The sequence below is a fragment of the Xylaria bambusicola genome (assembly GCF_022495145.1).
Source record: "Xylaria bambusicola strain CBS 139988 unplaced genomic scaffold F5B22scaffold_2, whole genome shotgun sequence".
Classification (NCBI taxonomy): Eukaryota; Fungi; Ascomycota; class Sordariomycetes; order Xylariales; family Xylariaceae; genus Xylaria; species Xylaria bambusicola.
The window spans coordinates 2,064,467-2,084,094 of NW_025953555.1; the positions used below are offsets into that span (position 1 = coordinate 2,064,467).

The window sequence follows — 19,628 nt, forward strand, 5'->3', positions numbered from 1 at the left end:
CTTTACCCATACTGACTGTTACGGTAACCCGAGGGCTCGCATCCCAAGCCACAAGTGACAGACTGTTCACTACGCCCACGGCGGGGAAGAGTATAGAAAGTCCAGCTGAGTCTCTTAAAGCCGCCATCGACTGATTAATGCATGAAGGGAAGAAGGCTTGAGCCCGGGTATATGGCTCGGCGGAAAGTCGGAGTTGATTGATCAGTTATCTCGACTTTTATTGATGAGGCAGTGCTTACTGATGCTTGTGGCCAACATACATTTAATATTGAAGGAGCGCGCCACCTAGAAAGAGTTTCTTGAGAGCGAATTCGTGACCCAGGACTCGTCCAAGGCCTCGTAGTCTGGGTCTACGGTACATTGACGAACACTACAATGGTCACGTCACTAGACTACCGGTTCGAGCAACGATAAAGTAAGATGGTAAATAGGATGAATGTTCTTCTGAGGTACAACGCTGTCTGCTGTAGCGCATCTATAATATCGTTGATGATGTCTAATCGCTGAATACGGGACTCTACGGGGTTGCATCAAGCCCTGTCCTAGTGATTTAATAAATACCACCAGTGCATTAGGTTGAATACAAAACAATGAAATGAAATGTGAAAATGCCGGGACAACGAAAGCTAAAAGAGTTTAAAAAAGCAACTTGGAAACCGTCAATGTCCCCTGGATGTACCGTGAATATCCCGGGCTAGCGGAACGCCACAAGGGATGTTACGGGGTAACACCGCGTTGGTAGGTAAATCAGCTTATCTCATCCGATGACCGCTTCACGCCGTTGCTCCCGCATCCTCCCCTGAATTGGTCGAGGAGTTTCGCTAAGTCGGGGACGTTGAGACCCTTCCAGCCCCGGCCAGCCTGCTCACGCTCTCCGATGTCTATCACGGCGCTCACCAGCCCCTTTTGGATCTCATCGTCAACCACACTGTCGCATTTATACGCAGGATGTGTGGCGACAAAGTGGCGGATCCATTTCGCGGCCGTCCACAGCTCGCCGCTCGCACGCTTACGGATGAGGTCCAAATACGTGGATAACTCACAGCGTGTCTGCACGTCCACATTGACGGAGTCGAGGTAACTCTCGACAATGGGGATGAGGCCGGGGAAGTCGTGCTCCTCGGACTTGGACCCGTTGATCACCTCATCGACCGTCATCAGCGCGTATTCGTCCTCAACAGGGCTAACGGGGGTCGCTGGCCGGCTAGCAGTCGGAGAATTCTCATTTGACCCCACGGCGCTGCGAGGTGTTCGGTTAGGGAACGGGTTTTTCCTGAAGTAGAATTTCTTTTCAAGCACGGCGTTTCGCGCATGTGCTGTCTCCATGTTCTCATCAACCTTGACGATGGGGATATAAAAGTTCAGGTCAAAGCTCAGGATCGCGCGGGTGATGAGTACCATGAAGACGGAAAACGCGGCGTTCTCAAAATCCGTAATTTGGATCTCCATGGGTCGAAACTCGACACGCCAGCCGATGTCCGACCCTGCCGGCGGGGGCTTGAAGCGCATGTGCTGCCAGTTGGTGCTTTGCAAGTTCTCAAAGTGATCGGCTTTCGTAAGATCGAGCTCCTCCAGATCTTCATTGAAGATGACAATAGGATCCCGAATGAAGAGGTGCGCAAAGTGAGTGGCTAGCAAGTCATCCATGCCACCTTCAAGAAGTTGAGCCTTGATAGACTCATCAATGATGAGATTAGGGTCAAAGTACTCAGGCCGGAGGCGTGAGTCGGTACTTATATAAGTGGAATTTGATGCGTAGCGAGATTTGGGAATTTGCCATCGACTTTCTTTCAGGGGCTGGTGAAAAGTTAGCTGATAAGTCTCGGGAAATTGTGTCCCAGGTCTACTCACTTTTTCTCCCAGCTCTTCAGCAGTCCGATCATCAACAGCCCGGCTGATTTGATTCCAGCGGACATCTGTATCTGCCAGGAAACCTTTATATATTGGTGTGGCGGCCGTTAATGCTAGCATGATGGGGCCAAGGGGGCTGAGTTGATCATACATCTTCCTACCCTCGGTGATGTTCTTCGCTTGGAATGTGATTTGCAAGCAACAGCTTCCCATACCAAACACCATAGCATCCATGTGGATGAAGTTATCTGGCGCTGCTCCATTCCTTACATCACCATCTTCCGGCCAGTTGTGAAGGTCATAATTGACCGTAGGATCTTTCCAGGGGTTTGGTGTTTTCTCGTCATGAAAAACGGGAACATTCACTTGTACCTTTTTTCCTCGGCGCCATCTAATATTAGCAGCGAGGGTGGGAAAACGTATGTGAGGATTGGCTATCTCATCTGGGACGAACTGAGACCGTAGCTTAGGTCCCGAGGGGGGATAATAAGGATCGGTGAATACTCCAGGTACACCAAGACGTGGGAAAGTCGTAAGTGTGATAGGGTATTCCTCACTTTCCATATGCTCCTTAGCGATCTTTCTCCTGAGCTCTAGTCAGCATTCAACGCCAATGCATACTCGTGTAAGGCAAGGGCTACCTCATCTTCATATCAGACTCCACGTCTAACAATTCCTTGAAGCCAATACCCCAAGGCTTGCCTGGAGTGGCTTCTAGCATGAATCTCCCAAATTCGGGGTGAAACACAGGCAGAGGATTCGAGCTCTTCGTTTTGACATCTTGCAGATCGGGAACACCGCCGCCCTTGTTGGCCAGCTCCTCGTCCGCAGCTAATGCCTTCAAAATGTCGGCTTGCCGGAGAGAAAGGAGTACACTCGGTTCCTCCTTTGAATATCGGACAACAAGGTATTCGACCTATCAGAGAACGAGTTAGACGTGCGGCTCAGCCCGAAAGGAGCATGGCGTCGATCACCTCATCGCCCCAGAGCATGGCATCTCGCTCCTTGTGCTTTGCCTTATTCCAGATCTCGAGCAATTGCTACCCCTCAGTCAGTCTTAGGTCCTTCCAACTGGCGAGCCGTCACTGGCATGGTAGTACTACCTTGATACCCCATTCTCTGACTTGTTGCGCACGCTTCTGCGCATCTGGCCAATCAAGGGCAGTTCCCAAAGCTCTATAAGATGCGATCAGCGAAAGAACGGAGAATAGTGATGGGGCTCATCCATCCTCGACAGTCAGTCAACGTACAAGAGGCCCATCCGGGACAATAAAAGATGGGTAAACTAGTCAAATGTCTAGCAGAGAAGTGGATGAGGTGATATAGCCGCCTTTGGCAATATGATCTTCAAGCTGTTCTCTTAAATAGAAACAGGGAGCACAAAAATTTGTTTGCTCGATGCTTCCAGACGTGTTACGTGAATTGTATCAAGGTGTCTCTAGCCAACCACAATGCTTATTGCTCCTATGGCTGCCCCGGGCCCGGAAAATACGGGAATGTGGAAAATCAATGACCTGTCTCGGTGTGCCGATAGAGTAGATAGAGAGAAGACCCCGAGCTGTAACCTTATAGCCTTGACGGTCACTAGAAGCGGCTGATGCCGGTTTCACCTGATTGATAGTTACTCGTCACTCCGGTTTACCTTTAGAGGCTCTCCAAGAACTCCTGGCACCGAATCGATGAACCCCCACGACGATTCAGGGTTTCAGGGACATCGCTGCGAATGAGAGGTGTTGGTAAGCGTGCTGAAGAGGGGGCTTGGTCATGCAGTCAGTATTAGACCAAGCACGCAATCTCTCCCTGCTGCCACTCACTGTTGGAGAATGCCTTTACAACCTGGGAAAACCCCACGTCCCGTGTTTTCTTTATAAGAACCTGGCTATAAAAATAAAGGTAAATGGCACCGTTCCGAATGTCAGGATTCTACCATCGGTATGGCGCTATTCCGCCCGTGAGTGGAGAAGCACCAGGTTCGAGGATTGGGTGAGTCGAATGGTGTAACTTAAGTTTGGAGTATCGGATGAACAGAAGACCTCACAAGCCATGTACACTCTGTCACCTACACGAGAGATATCGCAGATAGCAGTAGACAACAGTAGACAGCACCGAAGATTTACTCTCGAATTTATTTTCCCTAGCTTCGAGATTTTCATGGCCGGTCTCGTCGATGCGGCGCGTGGGGCGCTAGGAGCGATTCGACAAGCCGCTGCCGGCAACGCCCACCCACACCTCGCTTCTGCTTAGAAATACAGTTTAGATTGAGTCAACCGTGACGGGGTTTTGTCGCCGGGAACAGCCTGTCGCGCTACCGCTGCGTTACTACGGCCAAAAATCTACTGGGTTTCGCTGATTAACTTGAAAAGCAGGCCGGCTTGTTACGGATCTCGGGGTTGTTCGGGTTTCCTGTTGTGGCGGTGCATCTTTCAATCCTCAGCCACATCTTAATCTCCTTCCCATCGGATTCCTTTCCGATCTGGACCGAACATGTTCGTATCTAGGTACCGGCCACAATCGGCTTAATTAAGCTTCTAGTGAAGAGCAGAGTCGGTATCGGCGAGGAACCCGAGATATAGATAAAAAAATAAATTAGATATTTCTCTATTATTCTATGAGCGCAATACAATCTACCCCTACCTATCGTATTTGAGAACGAGATATTTAAGCGATGAGCGAAAGGATTCTTTCAAGTTGACTCCATCGCTTCCTGTGATTACCTCCAGTCTGAATGAATTAAAGGGGCCGCGAGATCCCACAGCATCGTGTTTTCCGGTATGAACGCCAATCAAAACAACATGATAATCTAAACAAGAACTTTCCGTGTAGGATTGGTGTACTAGAGCTGGCGTTGGAGAAGGCAGCCCAAGCACCAGCGGAGGGAGGCACGATGACCGAATCTAGCGGGATGGTGTAGTAAGAAAAAGTTTCTCTCGGCGCCGTTGTTACACGGCTTTATGAGCTTTCTCGCCAGAGCCCATAGAAGAGCCATCATTCCCCGGGATGGGTGCAGCTTCATCCATATAGGAATGGCCCATAATCACGTCAAATTTCTATAATTGATACCATCGTTAGTGCGTGCGACCAAGACATCAATAGTTTTCATGGCTGCTCACCGGTCCTTCGAATGTCTTGCCGTACGCAATCCAATAGCCTCCGATCAGAACAAGGAAGATACCTATCACGGCAGTAACATAATCTGTTCAGATTAGCAAATGACGCTTCTTATGTCACCTCGGGAGGAAGGGCCTTTACTCATATTATTGCTTGACACAGGAAGCGTCCCGGGGAATGTAAAGAACTATACATCAAGAGTGAGTACCTCGCGTATGCCGATATCAGTGTATAGAATAAACCTACGACAGACGTAACAATGACGAAGATAGATGCGACCCAGTTAATAACCCAGCCACCTTTACCGAGTGCGAAATATGTATGCTCCGACTGCCACTGTTTGAGGACGCCGCGGCCGCGGATTAGCAATACCACTACGGGGAATACGTAGGACACGTTGAGGAAGATTGTGCAGCTGGAGACATAGGCACCAAACGCGACCGACGGCCCCAGGTAGAGTAGTCCGAAGAGCGCATTGAACACGAATGTGAGCATTATTGTTCGAACTGGCACATCGAGACCAGGTGTGATATGTGCGAAACTAGGCGAGAGGTCAGTATTAGCACGGGTATAATAACTGTCTGAGAGCGATCGATGGCTGACTTACTAGCTGTGGTACACAACCCCTTTATCTCTAGCCATTGCGTACAATCTGCAACCATCAGGGTTAGTTATTCCCACCTCTAACACCAGTTACTATGACACCGGGTCGTGGGAAGCTCCCTGACCGATAATTGTTGTCGAAAGGGAACCTTCATCAATTCTCTTGAAAGCCAATAGATCGAAAATAAATCGACGCTTGGGACCACTCACAGTCTGCTAGTGCTTGTAATGCACCCATTGGTACCATTAACAAAGCAAACCGCGAGCGCAAGCGTTAACACCGTCGCACCAGCACGGCTACCAGTCGCCTGAAAGATGAGCTCGGCAATTGGCATGTTCGTCGCCGTACTCAGCACGGTCTCGGGATCCGTGATGCAGAAGAGGATGGCCAGGATGAAGGCAGTTCCGCTAATGCCGAGTTAGCTGTGCCAACATCATACGTCCATCCCGTCCGCGCCTAAACTCACGTCACCCCGCCCACGGCTATGGCATAGATCATTGCTCGGGGGGCATCAATTGCTGGGTTGGGCATCTCTTCCGTCATGTGGAGGACGGCGTCGAATCCGATAAGAGACAGCGCGGATTGTAGCAATCCCAAGATCCAAGCCAACCCATCCGACCAGCCTGTCTCATTCTGAAAACTCGTGAATACGAAGCGGGCGTCGTTCTTGTCTGACGTTGCCAAGAGGACGATGCTAATGACAACGACAGCTAGTAAGGACCAGTATAGAGCGGCATCATTCCAACGGCCTAGGATCCTATTTCCCCAGATATTCGCCCCAGTCGTGAAGGTGAGGACGGCAAGGAAAATGAGATACGTCGCCCACTGCTTGATCTGATATGTTCCTCCTGATGCGATGACGGCTGCTGCTTGTATAAACTGCGCTGCATTTATCATCAGCCAACTAACATGGGAAACTTTCTGGCACCACTCTCACCACAGAAGAACCCCTCCGTTGTCACCAGCGTGAGCCAGCCGGCAATGTTGGTCCATCCGACCCAAAAGCTCTAAGGAGCAAACATTAGTCACCCCACGGACCTAAAACGTCAAGTTGATATGATGAGACCGTACCATGGATTTCCTCCATTTCTCTGTACACAGAGCGTATACAAAGTGATACTGCCCTCCCGCCGTCGGCCATATAGCGGCAAGCTCCCCGAGACTAGCTGCCAGTGCGAAATTGCACAAAACGCAGAAGATGAAACCATACAGGAAGGAAACGGAGCCGCCTGAGGGAAGTACGAGGCCAATCGAGCCAGCGAGAGCAATCCAAGTGCTGAGACAAACAAAGCCGATTAGTATCACGGGGAGCAAGAATCATCGAAGTTTATCAGTGACGTTATGTGTGACTAACTTGAGGATCGCAAATGTCAATGCGACCATCGTCAACCGCGATAGCCGAGGTCGCAGACGGCCTTCGCCTGCCGTACCGGCCGACGATGATCTTCTTAGCGACACCATATTGGCCAAACGCAGTAATTCGGCGTCGAATGAATGAAGAAGCTTGGGCTGACCACGGTGCCACCTACCTACCATGGGTTATTAATAATGCCTGCTGAAAGAGGGAGTTCAAGGGACAGATGATCCTTTAAAAGAGGTCGAAATCCAAATTCCGTATGCAGTTGGTCTTATCGGAGGGAGGCTCATCACTAGGTATCCCGAAATGTCGATCAATAGTCTGCATATAACTACTTACCTACCTGGGATACAGGTGGATTGATTTATCTACCTCACCGATTATCTGGAGCATCCAGCCAACCACGATTGACAGCCCCATCTGACGACGTCTTGGCTTGGCCCTTGTTTATCATGTCATGTCGTCCGGCAGGTTGTACAATTGCTGCTCACACACAGTACAATCGCGCTGACTGTCTGAGACTCTGCGAATAAGATATTCATGCTACCTCGGAGGGACTCAGAGGGGACGGGTCACCACTACAGCGCTGGTTATCTACCTAAGCACAGCTAAGTAGCGATAGCCTACCTTAAGTTCGATCCATGTCCTGTTCAGAATCCTGCTCAATTTCACCGCCTCTTTGCTTTCTTTTTCGTATAATCGGATGGACAAACAGAACGAAACAAAACAAAACGAAATGCCTTTCCGGCTTCCATTTGATATACCTATCACATTCCCCACTGACTATACACTTCCATGTGTGACGTGCATTCCAGTAGTGTATGTAGCAAACGATCCAGGCCCGTTCTAGTGCAAAGAGGGATCGCGGGGCATGACCTGGTGCATAGAATTATGCAACATACAACATACATACATGAACAAGTGAGACAAGGGGCGCGATACAAAAAGTAGATGTACAGAGTACTGTAAGGGACAATAGCACAAGTCTTACCAACATCCTGTTACGCGTTGCCGTTGCTGCCGCACCATCACTTCCGACAGCTTGACCCAATCAAATGCATAGAGTAATGACTGCATGATCTAACACGTTCTCATCACAGGATTCGGCCCCGCCTCAAAGATCTACTTAAGTATGGTTGTATGGTTTGCTCGAGATAAGGCCGCAGAGACCATTGGTCCAATTGACCAAACCTGCACGAGGACGTGCTTGTCTCGATCTCCCTCTCCCTCTCGCTTCTGCAGCTACAGGCTGGCTGACGTACTGTATATGTGCGGCGACGTTGCACTGCATCAAAGAACGAGAGAACGAATTGAAATGAAGATTATACGAAACCAGTGGACTTGAGAAGGGCAAGTTGGAGGGCAACCAAAACAACGTTGTATTAAGACAACGTGCCAAAAAAAAAAAAAAAAAAAAAAAAAAAAAAAAAAAGCATTCAAACCCCGGCCTGGCCTTGTCCCGGCAATTACATACATACATACATACCTTACATAGATAATTAAGCATAGAGACCGAGTGCCGAGCAATACCAGACCACAGACGTGAGGAGAAATCTAGGGATTTGCTATTGTTCATGCGAACTAGGATAAACCATATCCCTTTGCTTTGTCAAGCTTGAAAAGTAAAAGCGAGAGAGAGAAAAAAAAAAAAAAAAGGGAAAGACTCTGCGATCGCAAGGTCCTTCGTTTATCCCATTTTGGGACATTTAGGGCCCGGGGGAAGGCATGGCTATGCCTAATCCTGATAGCTCTGGAATCGAACGATTTTATGTAAGTGACTCGTTCACGACAAAGCCCGGTACCACGAGAGAGGGAGGGAGAGGGAGAGACACGAAGCTACCCCGGGTTCAATGTGATACGACACGGCTTGCCCATAAAATGGGGTTTGCATTGTGCATTTGCATTTGCGGGGACGGATGGGATGGACGCGGGGATGCGGCGCACACACACCAATACATGGATTGAATTCTATGGCTGGCTAAGCTAAGTAGGAGTAGGCTACCTAGGTAGATATGAATCACATTAGAAATAGGATGAGCCAAAAACATTCGACCGCTCATCTTGCTCGTGGGAAAACCCCGCATCGAGACACACCGAGCCCCTTGGTGTTATGAGTATATATAGTTGTGGACATGAGAACCCCCCCTCGGGGCTTTTGTGAGGGTTGCATCTGAAGCAGATCCAACACTATCTCGCTTATACTCTATCATACCCTATGATATCACATCCCACCAACTCGACCACAATGGTTCGCGTCGGAGCAGTCCAAGCAGAGCCCGTCTGGCTTGACCTCGATGGAAGTGTCGATAAGACTATATCACTGATTAAGGATGCTAGTACAACCGGGGTACAGGTCCTTGGGTTCCCCGAAGTCTGGATTCCGGGTTATCCATGGTGAGTGAGAGGGAACGGGGTTATCACCTCGGTGTCTGCAAGCTAACGCCGACTTTTGTCTCTCGTCTAGGTCCATGTGGACCTCCAGTGTCATTGAGAATACGCACATCATTCATGACTATATGGCCAATTCTATGGCGCGGGATTCACCCCAGATGAGGCGTATCCAGGCTGCTGTCAAGGAAGCAGGGATGTTTGTGGTCCTCGGATATAGTGAAAGGGACGGGGCAAGTCTGTACATGGCACAATCGTTCATCTCGCCCGAAGGGGAGATTGTCCATCATCGTCGCAAGATCAAGCCAACCCATATAGAGCGTACGATTTGGGGGGAGGGACAGGCCGAATCCCTCAAGTGCGTAGTACCGTCGCAATTCGGCAAGATCGGAGCATTGAATTGCTGGGAGCACCTACAGCCACTGCTTCGATACTATGAGTACTCGCAGGGAGTACAGATCCACGTGGCGAGGTAAGACCTCGTTCTCTTCGCGTCATATTTTATGCCGATGACAAAACTAATCGGGCTCGGCAGTTGGCCGCCGGAATTTGAGATGCCAGATCCCAAGAAGATTGCTTGGCTCTACCACGAGACTGGAGAGGCGAGCTACCGAGCGTCGCAGTTCATGGCAATCGAAGGCCAGTGCTTCGTTTTGGTCGCGTCGCAAATCCTCACAGAGAAGAGCCTGGAGAAAACCAATCTCGTTGGTAACCCTGTTACCAAAACTGTAAGATTTTCCCCCTCTCGCCACCGTCCAAAAAATCGAGGCTAATGTCGCAATATTATTATTAGCCTGGCGGTGGTTTCTCAATGATATTCGGACCTGATGGGAAGCCTTTGTGTTCACCAATAGGTGATGGCGAGGAGGGAATCTTGACTGCCGATGTGAACCTGCGCGACATTGATTACCCGAAGGCGTTCATCGACGTGGTTGGGCATTATGCCCGACCAGACTTGCTGAGTCTTCTGGTAAACCCAACAGTGGACAAACATGTGACAGAGATGAAGAAATGAGCTGGCTATGTGTTGCTCAAGGAAAAGAAAGCAAGACCGTAATTACAGGTGGCCGTGTGAACGGTGTTGCCTATGTTTACGGTTCCCAACCATCCCTTTAGATGAACCAGGGTGCGCTTAGGTTCAGATCAATGGTATCCCACCACTTTAGGGTTCCAGCTTTACCCGAGTCTGCCTGGAGATCTTGCTGTTTCCAGAATGATTCGATGATATGTCTCAAAACGAAGACGTTTCCAATATGTCTTTCCACATCCATGCGGTCTAGGGTTCGTAGTATGCTGATTCGCTGGTCGTCGTTTTCGGTCTCGCAGGCGATGACAAACAAGGGCCACGGACTTGTGCAGACTTCCAGACTACCGAGGATCTGCAAGGCTTGATGTATGTATAGTGATTTAGTGTCCTGAGACGTTTCAGTACTGCCAATTCTATGAAGATAGAGATATGTGGCAATCCGGTAGAGCTCGGCTGTAGCTAGAGTCCTGATGCGATCGTGTCGTGATAGGTGTTCCTCATGTCTTGGATCCAACCTCTGGGTTAATACGAATATTCTGTTCTCCAGTGCTTTGTATTCAGTCGCCTTGTTGGGCTTTTCTTGACCCGGCATTGCCACATCATAGCCTTGAAGTTCCATGGCGCGCCACATATTCACGCAGCTGATGATCTCCATGACTTCAACGGAGCATCCTAAAGAACCAATAATCTGTAAAAGCGGTTAGTTTCAGAATTTCTTGAGTAGGGGCCTTTGTCGCTGTACCATCGAGGTGTCAAAACGAGTGTCTCGCAGAAGACGGAGGGATGCAGGGCCGTTAGGCCACTGTTTGAGAGGTTGGCTGAAGCCACCAAGAACTTCGTGGTATAAGAACCAAGTGTAGAGAAATCTGTAGGCTAGATGTCCACCATGTATACTAGCCAGCTGATGAAGGATTTTCTGAGCCCCATATAAATGCAGGCTCCAGTTACCTTCAGTTTCATCAAACACCTTTCAACGGTCAGCCTATGGAGACTAGGTTGTTACAAGGTGAGATCCTACATTGTACACACAAAGCATCATCGACGTCGCCAGCTGCGTTTCCGTAGTACCGAATGATTCTGTTGACAGCGAGGACGACAACGACCTGATCGCTTCAGCTTTGTAAGAGAAGGCATGCTCAGGCCCCCATAAGTGGAAAGCGGAAACGGCCAATATGGCGTTCCGAAGACCGTGAGATGCTTTTCCGTCGCTAGAGAGAGCCATGGGGATTAAATCATCTCGGAATCCATTATTGACGTTGATGGTCGAAATCATTCGTGAAAGTTTATCATGGTCTACAGAGCAGATTAGAGCGATGCAAATGATGGGGGGAGGGCGGGGTAGGATTGTTTGAAGTGTGTTCATACAATAGCTCAGAAGATGCGACTCTCTTTCATGAATTTTCGGCAGCAGCGGGATGCTCCTGATCGGTCGCGGTTGACTGCGCAGAAGTAAAAGTTCGTTGAGCACCATCAGCCCCTTCCCGCTATGCATGAGGTCATCATAAGTCATATTCAGGAACTGTTTCCCATAGTCGAGAGGGATGTGTGGACTGCTGTGAAGTGCTTGGTCTGGAATTCGACTTCCTCTACGTCGGCCGTCCGGCTGATCCGGCCAGGCGAGACGGATCCCGTAGCCCAGACATTCTCTGCCCGTTCGAAGGCAGTTGTTACAGGCTGGATATCCACGATCACAGCCTATTTTCCGTCCTTTTGAGAACACATGACGGTGAGTGGGTCTACTTTATAATCAGAACAGCTTGCTTACTTACTCTTGCAAGTCCAGCAGCCCTGTGTTCGTCTTACGGTTTCCATGATTCTTCAATAATAAATACTACAGTACAGTCGGCGTGGCGGCGTAAGCTTAGGATATAATCAGTCGCAGGGCTAGCACTATAGCCTTGAGCCTTGCATTCTGAGTAAGTATTTGGTTGAATATGGGGATGACGAGGCTGAACGGAAGACCCCACCGGCGGCGGAATCGCAGCAGTTATTCGAGGAGGGGCGCGCTAATAATACAATAAGGATGTGAGGACGGGGGGACTCTTGATGGATGATGTTTAACCAGTTCTAGAAACTGCCACGATGGGACTCATTCATCGCGACGGGCTTGTGGATTTATCGACCAAAGGGGCAATGGAAGCAATGGGAGCTATGTGCTGCTGCTTACCATGTCCGGCTTCTGTTCATCAAATCGATGTAAAGAGGAACGATGGGGCGAACAGCGTCACTCAAGAAAAGAGGAGGTGTGCATTTTCCCCAGCCAATGACAAGGGTCAACATGGTGGCCTTTTTGATTTGTTGGCATGGCGCGCGAGCGACCAAATCCCGAAAGACCGCGCCCTACCTAGACTCCTAGAGTACATGTAGACCCCAAAGGGAACGGAAAAAAAAGAAATGGGAGCTTGTTGCAGTTGGGAACATGGGACATGGGGGGTTGATGGTCTTGGGGCGTAACTCATACCATCTAGGTTAGTTCATATTCTGGCACACCGACGGTCGTGTGAGAGAGACAGAGCACAAGGAACACGGCGCGCGCTTAGGTATCTAGGTAAGAAGGTATATCCTAGGATCATAGATCATATAGGCGACCTAGTATATAGCATACCTACTGAGCAGACATGAACCAGACCTATAAGCATCACATATGGGTACACACAGCACATATTGGCACATATACACCGGCCAACGCGAATGGGTTGCCGAGCCCTGTCACAACCGGCGTGTATGATGGCACAGGCGGTATCTCGGCAACGACATACCAACCAGTCAGGTATATACAGATAGATGGTAAATGGTGAATGGTGAATGGAATGGACGGGCTGACTCGTATGTAACCAAAGGTGGCTGGCTGGCTGGCTAGCTGACGGTTGACCTGTATGTGTGTAGCTGTAACTTGCAGCATGTCCTCGAAATATCACTGGTTTGCTGACGACCAACCAAGCCATTCCCCAGGGATTTCGTTTAATCTTGTTGCGTCAGACCTGGGCGAGAGTAACCACTTAAGGATGGTGGTCAAGCGAACCGCAGCAGTAAGCCGTGAGCATCCCGAGCGCACAAACGAACGCATCGATGTAATCGAACGCCATCGAACGCATCGGCTAGGTACCACATTCCATTTGTACCTACGTGATCTGGGTATGAGGTAGGTAGGTAGAGAGTGATTGATGGTGGGGTAATGCCGTATCTCCGACATACTTTGTAGTTATTCGATTGCTCATCGCAACATATGACTATTCTCGGACTATTTCGCAGGAATCTCTTGACGAAGGAAAACCGCCGTGGCGGGAGTGGAAGTAACCCAAATTGAGACTTGAACAAGCCTGGGATTTGAAAAAGACACCGAAGGAATAAAACGATCAAGAAAATGATGGGGGAAATGATGAATGGTAGTAGTGTGGTAGTGGTGTGCTGAGCTGACTTACCAACGCTTGGGCAGCAACACAGAGCCAGGTCATAGATGTGAAGAAGGTAGGTGGTATTCTAGAGCCTAGAATTTTTGAAAATGCTCTGATTGTAATCAAAACTCGAACCACGATGAACAAATCCGAGGAGATGGTAAATGGTGGTGTGTGTGCATGTGCAGTGAGAGCGTTTCCCTAGAAGAGCAGTCGGTCTGGTCGGAAGTAAGCGGCGATAACATTCGCTTACTGACATTCCACTCGAATGCCGTTGTGCCAACCATCTATCTATTCTTCGTCATTCTGGTCAGGTAGTGGTCGGGAGATCAAACTCCGTGCCTCCTAGCATGCGACGGTAACTGCAGAGCAGTGGCCAGGTTAGGTTGTAGATGATGATTACACGTTGGAGGTAAGGTGTCTGAAAAGGTGCAGACAAGGTGCAGACAAGGTGTGAGACATCGATATAGGTAGGTGCCTGCTCTCCGCTCCCCGCCCACTTACATGTGAACCGATCATCTACCGGTCTTGGAGAAATCATACGGGAATTGACTCGGGACGGGCCCCATTATCGACATCAACTACTATGCTGGGTACATGCAGGGTCGATTGTCTATCAACTCCTAAACTCCGAGAGACGGGAAGACACCCATCTAATAATATCCAAGGACACTTACCTACCGAACACAGCATATGGGCTAAATACCTGTAAGAGATAAGGCACCGTGATTAACACGACATAAGTACGGAGAAAACACCGCTTGGCTGATAACATGTTGAATAGTCTTGGCTTACGCAACCTCACCCGGATCACCTTCTATCTCACCTACCAGATTACATAGTACACGTCACAATCAGGTCACAAGGAGCTTGCAACAGGAAACACATAGTATTGTAGCAATTTGTGACTTGGCTGAATACTCTCAGCTGCATACTACCTATCTACGGCACCGGATTGGCCATACCACAGCATCTACTTACTTTGTATGTAAACTTGAGCACATGACTGCATTAGGTATGAGAGACAGCATCAGCGGTACTTAGATTTGGCTCTAATTTGTGTGGAACGGCTAGTACCGCTGAAACTAGCCTAGCTTGCGATCAATCCCAACGCCATAGCACTGACAGCCAGTGACAGATACTTAACAAAGCGCTGGCCATGGCAACTGGAGCGCTAAGTCTTCGCGCATTGGTGCTTGGTCCACTACACGTGAACGCTTTGGGTAATGGCCGAGGTTCAATTCACATGTGCGCGAGCGTCATCCCTTCGAAGCTTGGACACCTCGAGCCGAACAACCTAGTCGTGGGTCATAATACCAACATCATACCAACATACAAGAACCCCCAGACCTCCTTTCGCACTGACGAACACATCCCCGGATCTCTTCCAACTTACCGTACCCCATAAATTAACCTGCGCTACAGCTATCTACAAACACCTCTGTCACCTTTGTCAAAATGGGTTTCGCCAATCGTGAGTTTCCATCCTGAAATCCCCCAGCCCAAAAGCGAAGCGGCGCGGTGCGGGACAGCGCAGCGCATCGACTGAGGACTAACGCGACGACGACAGCCAAGTTCCCCGCCTCGGCAGCCTTCGATGCCATCAACAGCGCCCTCACCGCCAGCGAAGCCGACCGAAAAGATGCCATCAAGAAAGGCAGCGGCCTCTATGCCTTCACACTGAAGAACAAGGCTGGTGAGACAGAGAGCTGGCATATCGACCTAAAGCAGAAGGGTGCTGTGGGCACTGGCACGGGAGAGAAGCCTGACGGTGAGACTGTCCTGTGTTTTTCGACAGATGATATGCGCTCAGGCTAACCCATCTGCAACCTGTAGTGACGCTTGCGCTTTCAGACGACGACTTCGGTAAACTCGTTGCTGGAAAGGCCAATGCTCAACGATTGTTCATGTCTGGGAAGCTGAAGATCAAGGGCGACGTGATGAAGGCCACCAAGCTCGACCCCGTACTGAAGAAGGCTCAGACCAAGGCCAAGCTATAGACATGCATGGAAGGTTTCCATTGTTCAAATTCCCCGGGGCGAAATGGATAGAAATGGGCCCGGTTGGCAGAACTCTACCAATCTGTGCTGTGTATAATTTACTTAGTCATATGCTGTATACATGATACCACGTTTTCTCTTGTAGCTGTCTTCCTAGTTGACCAATCGCCCCTGGGCAACAACATTGTGATGCATCATCGTCAGGGTAATAACCATTTGAACGATGGAAGCCCTCCAACCGGCTTCATTGGTTTTGTATGGTAACTGACTAATCGTTGGCTGGGGGCCGCTGCACCTCACGCACGCTACGATGTCTTGGCGCCCCATGATGTTGGAAAAGAGCTATAATTATTTACCTATTCAATGAGACACACACGCTTCTATATCTTTGCTATCGCCAGTATGGAAGCATAACTGGACACGAAAGGTGGTTTATGTAGTAGATAGTAATTCTAGCCAAAGAGAGAGCTGAATCTACCCAAGTAGGTGAGGCTAGCACGATGCAAAGTATCAGTCCCCGACTACAGTCCAGCTCTACGGCCGCCCGATAACATAATGCCTTTCGCTTTTCGCATGCTTATGGCTTGGGATCCATTTTCACCACATACACATACCGGATTTTCCTTCAATTCAAAAACATGGGATTCTGAAGTGGTCGTCAAAGACGCAGTTCTGCAGATAGGAGACAGGCATCCATCACGTGCTTTGTAAGTATGTGTAGATAGATGTGATAGGTAGAGGTATCTATGTACATATGGATTACCTAACCAGGTGAATACGCTAGGCAGACCACGAGCAATTAGAGCAAGGCTTGAAAAGACGTGCCTTCGTTCGCCTTGGTCTCTTTGTTTTGAAGACTTCCCCACGCGTCATTGAGCCTCATCCCTGGCGTCGATTCTCCACTGCCATTGGAGGTATCGGAGTACCTGACCAGCTGGCAGTGCCATGTTGAGTAGATTCTGACAGCTGTTCTCTCCTCTTGGAGCAAACTTGGACCCACCCGACGGGTACCCAAGCTGATCCCCGTCACGCTTTTCTTCCCTTTGATGACGGCCTAAAAAATACTGCCCGTCCATCTATCCGCCATCCATCGAAGTTGGCAGCAAGCAACCTAGCGAAGCTGTCGATTGATTGTCTTTGCCCTAGTCCATCGAGACTCTCCGACTCATCTGACAACGCGTGCACTATATCCTCTGAGTCTCCTTCATCTGTCGACTATTTGTCTCTACTCGAAGTGTGCCTTTCGGGCATTCTTCCAGCCTGTAAACTTCCGTTGTTTTCATCCCATTCTGTCCCTCCCTTGACTCCTCCAACCATATACTTGGCCGTCGCCATTCTAACCCCGACGCGCCCACCATCGTCGCATCATCGCTTCATCCCTTTCACGCTCACGCACACATAACCCGCGACTAGAATACCATCGCCTATACGGCTACCGTTTCCATCAACCTCACCTTAATCTAGTTCACAATGAATTTCAATAGCACCCCCTATAAGCCGCGCCCACCCCCAGGCCAACTGGGCTCGTCACCTTTTCGTTCCAGCTCCGCGAGCAAGTTCCGATCTTCCCTCGTCCCTACCAGCAGACCATCACCTGTCCGCTCCCCTAATCCGTCATCTAAATCTACAAAGGCATCGACCATCGCGCGCGACCTCTTCCGTACCTCCACCCCGCGTTCGCAGCGCACTACCGAGTTTGCCCCAGATCTTCCTGCCGAAGCAACCCGCCCAAATGCCGGCGTGCGCAAGTTTGCTCCACGGAAGAGCGTGTCTGCTGGCATGTCTAACGCTGGTTCCTCGGAACATTTCAAGTTGAAAATACCCGATCCTGACCCCGATCTTACTGGTCAAGCTCTGGCGAAGGCAATCCCAGATGACCCAACTCGCACTGGCTCTATATATGCTGATCAATTCCTCGCTCACAAATGCCCGCCACACTTTGACGAGCTTCAGCGTCGCCAGTTCTTTTGCATTCTCGATTTGCGCAGACTCAAATATGCTGCCGATGAAATCTTCACCAAGAAAGACTGGAAGCTGAATATTCTAAATTTCGCCAAGGAATATGAAAAGAGCCGCAGTCTAATAATGTTGCGTTATGGTCTCTACGAGTTTAAGAGCTGTAAACCGTCCAATGAAGTGTTGAACAAATGGAGAGCAGCTCAGGGTCTGTCCGCAGAGGGAGGAGATGAAGGGACTGCGAGAGCAAGCCCTGCGAAGTCAACAAAACGAAAAGCGGAAGGAGAGTTCACGTCCGAGAGAAATGCCTTAACGACTTCAACCACCAACCAAAATAAGCGTCGCAACCTTGCCCAAGAAGCTGAGAACCCCAATCACGCGAAGCTTGCACCCTTCAAGAGTAAGCGCAAAGCAGAAGAGACAGAGGAGTTGGATGAGAACAAACCCAACAAACAGCAGAAATCCACCCCTTCTTCGGCAACGTCATTATTTGCCAGCATTCTCAATAAGACACAGAACGGCGGAGCTACTCCCTCGAAACAGGCTGCTTCTCAGTCCTCAGCAGTCTTTGGTATCTTGAAGTCAAACGATACGAAGGAATGGAAATTCGCCACGAAGGGGAACCCATTCGCGCCATCAAGCGGTAGCCTGTTTGCTAGTCCTGCAAAGACAAACAATACCGGTACCCCTGCTGGCTCGGTGCTTGCGGGTCCCCAGAACGGGGCAACACCAACTGCCAATACCGGAAACATCTTCAGCTACTTATCAGGAAGCTCCACTGGCAGCAGTGAGGACGAGCAAGAAGATGCGGACGGAAATGAGACAGACTCTGAACCTGAGCAGGATTCTGAAGAACAGGGTGCGAGTGCTGCTGTTAGCACCGGTACAAGTACTCCCCCTGTACAAAACGGCTCGCTCTTTGGCGCCAGCAACAAGACTGCCAACACTACCAATGTTTTTAGCGATCTGTCCAAACCTGTTGACCCGCCTGCGAAGGGTGGCTTATTTGGGCGAGTCCAAATGGGTGCTAATGGCCAACCTGTTCGGGCGGACTCTGGTTTGAATGAAAAGAAAGAAAGCTCAATAACACCAGCTAAAAAACCAGGCGATTTCACCTTTAACCCTGCAACCACCCCAATATCATTTGGGCAAGCTACACCTGATGTGTCAAAACCAGCCACTAAAGACATTGAATCTAATGCGGAGACTGGTTCGTCAGAGTCTAAGAAACCGGCCTCCATCTTTGCAACTAGTAGTCAGCCAAGTTTGTTCTCGGCTTCAACCACAAAACCCCAATCATCGGAATCACCTTCTATTTTCTCTTCACAGAAGCCTACTGCTGGTTCTTCTGGTCTCTTTGGTGTTACTCCTACTAATTCGGCTGCCAAACCATCATCTAGCGGCAATGAAGCTGCTACATCTACTGGTTTATTTGGTGTCACTCCTACACCAACAGCCAAAAGGTCATTTGGAGGCGATGAGACTCCAACATCTACTAGCATCTTTGGCTCAACTGCTACTAAACCGGCAGCCAAGCGAGTATTTGGAAGCGAGGAACAGACCTCTCAAGAAGATACCGCTACTAAGAAGCAAGCTGTCAGCATCTTTGACAAGCCTGCCACAAGTGCCTCTACTCCCTCCGAAACCAAACTATTTGGCAGCACAGCGGACGCCAAGCCTTCTGTAGCCAAGCCTGCTGCCGCTACCCCCGCTGTCAAAGAAAAGACACCAAGCATTTTCGATAAGTCATTTATTGAGAAGAGTGCGAAAAGCGCAGCTGAGCCCAAAGTGGAAGGATCAACTAGTCTCTTCAGTCGTGGCTCAAATCCACTTTTTGGAGCTCCGAAGGATGAGAAAAAGGAGAGCGACCAGAAAGATCAGAAGGATAACAAAGATGCTTCCAGTGCTCCCAGCACTGAGAACAAGACGCCGAGCATTTTCG

General features: G+C 49.6%; 5 protein-coding genes across 5 annotated transcripts; 2 read left to right on the forward strand and 3 right to left on the reverse strand.

Moving 5' to 3' along the window:
• Positions 1-437: 437 nt before the first annotated feature.
• Positions 438-3,392, reverse strand: F5B22DRAFT_173633 (glutamate-cysteine ligase). Its single transcript, XM_047969348.1, has 6 exons — positions 3,102-3,392; positions 2,955-3,027; positions 2,826-2,891; positions 2,493-2,767; positions 1,852-2,437; positions 438-1,797 (listed from the first exon to the last, which is right to left on the reverse strand). The coding sequence occupies exons 1-6, from the start codon at positions 3,110-3,112 to the stop codon at positions 748-750; spliced, it is 2,061 nt and encodes a 686-aa protein (XP_047836055.1). The 5' UTR covers positions 3,113-3,392; the 3' UTR covers positions 438-747.
• Positions 3,393-4,419: 1,027 nt separating this feature from the next.
• On the reverse strand, positions 4,420-6,954 carry F5B22DRAFT_587148 (amino acid/polyamine transporter I). Its single transcript, XM_047973587.1, has 8 exons — positions 6,635-6,954; positions 6,501-6,570; positions 6,030-6,447; positions 5,773-5,970; positions 5,567-5,611; positions 5,206-5,500; positions 5,101-5,146; positions 4,420-5,044 (listed from the first exon to the last, which is right to left on the reverse strand). Exons 1-8 carry the CDS (start codon positions 6,635-6,637, stop codon positions 4,938-4,940), a joined length of 1,182 nt encoding a protein of 393 aa, XP_047836056.1. The 5' UTR covers positions 6,638-6,954; the 3' UTR covers positions 4,420-4,937.
• A 2,211-nt stretch (positions 6,955-9,165) lies between these two features.
• F5B22DRAFT_641834 (putative nitrilase) lies at positions 9,166-10,323 on the forward strand (the record flags this gene model as incomplete). Its single annotated transcript, XM_047978041.1, has 4 exons — positions 9,166-9,314; positions 9,385-9,780; positions 9,844-10,036; positions 10,102-10,323. The coding sequence occupies 4 exons, from the start codon at positions 9,166-9,168 to the stop codon at positions 10,321-10,323; spliced, it is 960 nt and encodes a 319-aa protein (XP_047836057.1).
• Positions 10,103-12,147, reverse strand: F5B22DRAFT_655801 (fungal-specific transcription factor domain-containing protein; the record flags this gene model as incomplete). The annotated part of the gene is made up of 5 exons (XM_047979912.1): positions 10,103-11,023; positions 11,078-11,302; positions 11,354-11,628; positions 11,701-12,042; positions 12,105-12,147. The coding sequence occupies 5 exons, from the start codon at positions 12,145-12,147 to the stop codon at positions 10,421-10,423; spliced, it is 1,488 nt and encodes a 495-aa protein (XP_047836058.1). The 3' UTR covers positions 10,103-10,420.
• A 2,398-nt stretch (positions 12,148-14,545) lies between these two features.
• F5B22DRAFT_173139 (SCP2 sterol-binding domain-containing protein) lies at positions 14,546-15,807 on the forward strand. The gene is made up of 5 exons (XM_047969347.1): positions 14,546-14,714; positions 14,805-15,033; positions 15,156-15,204; positions 15,301-15,501; positions 15,567-15,807. Exons 2-5 carry the CDS (start codon positions 14,890-14,892, stop codon positions 15,728-15,730), a joined length of 558 nt encoding a protein of 185 aa, XP_047836059.1. The 5' UTR covers positions 14,546-14,714; positions 14,805-14,889; the 3' UTR covers positions 15,731-15,807.
• Positions 15,808-19,628: the final 3,821 nt, after the last annotated feature.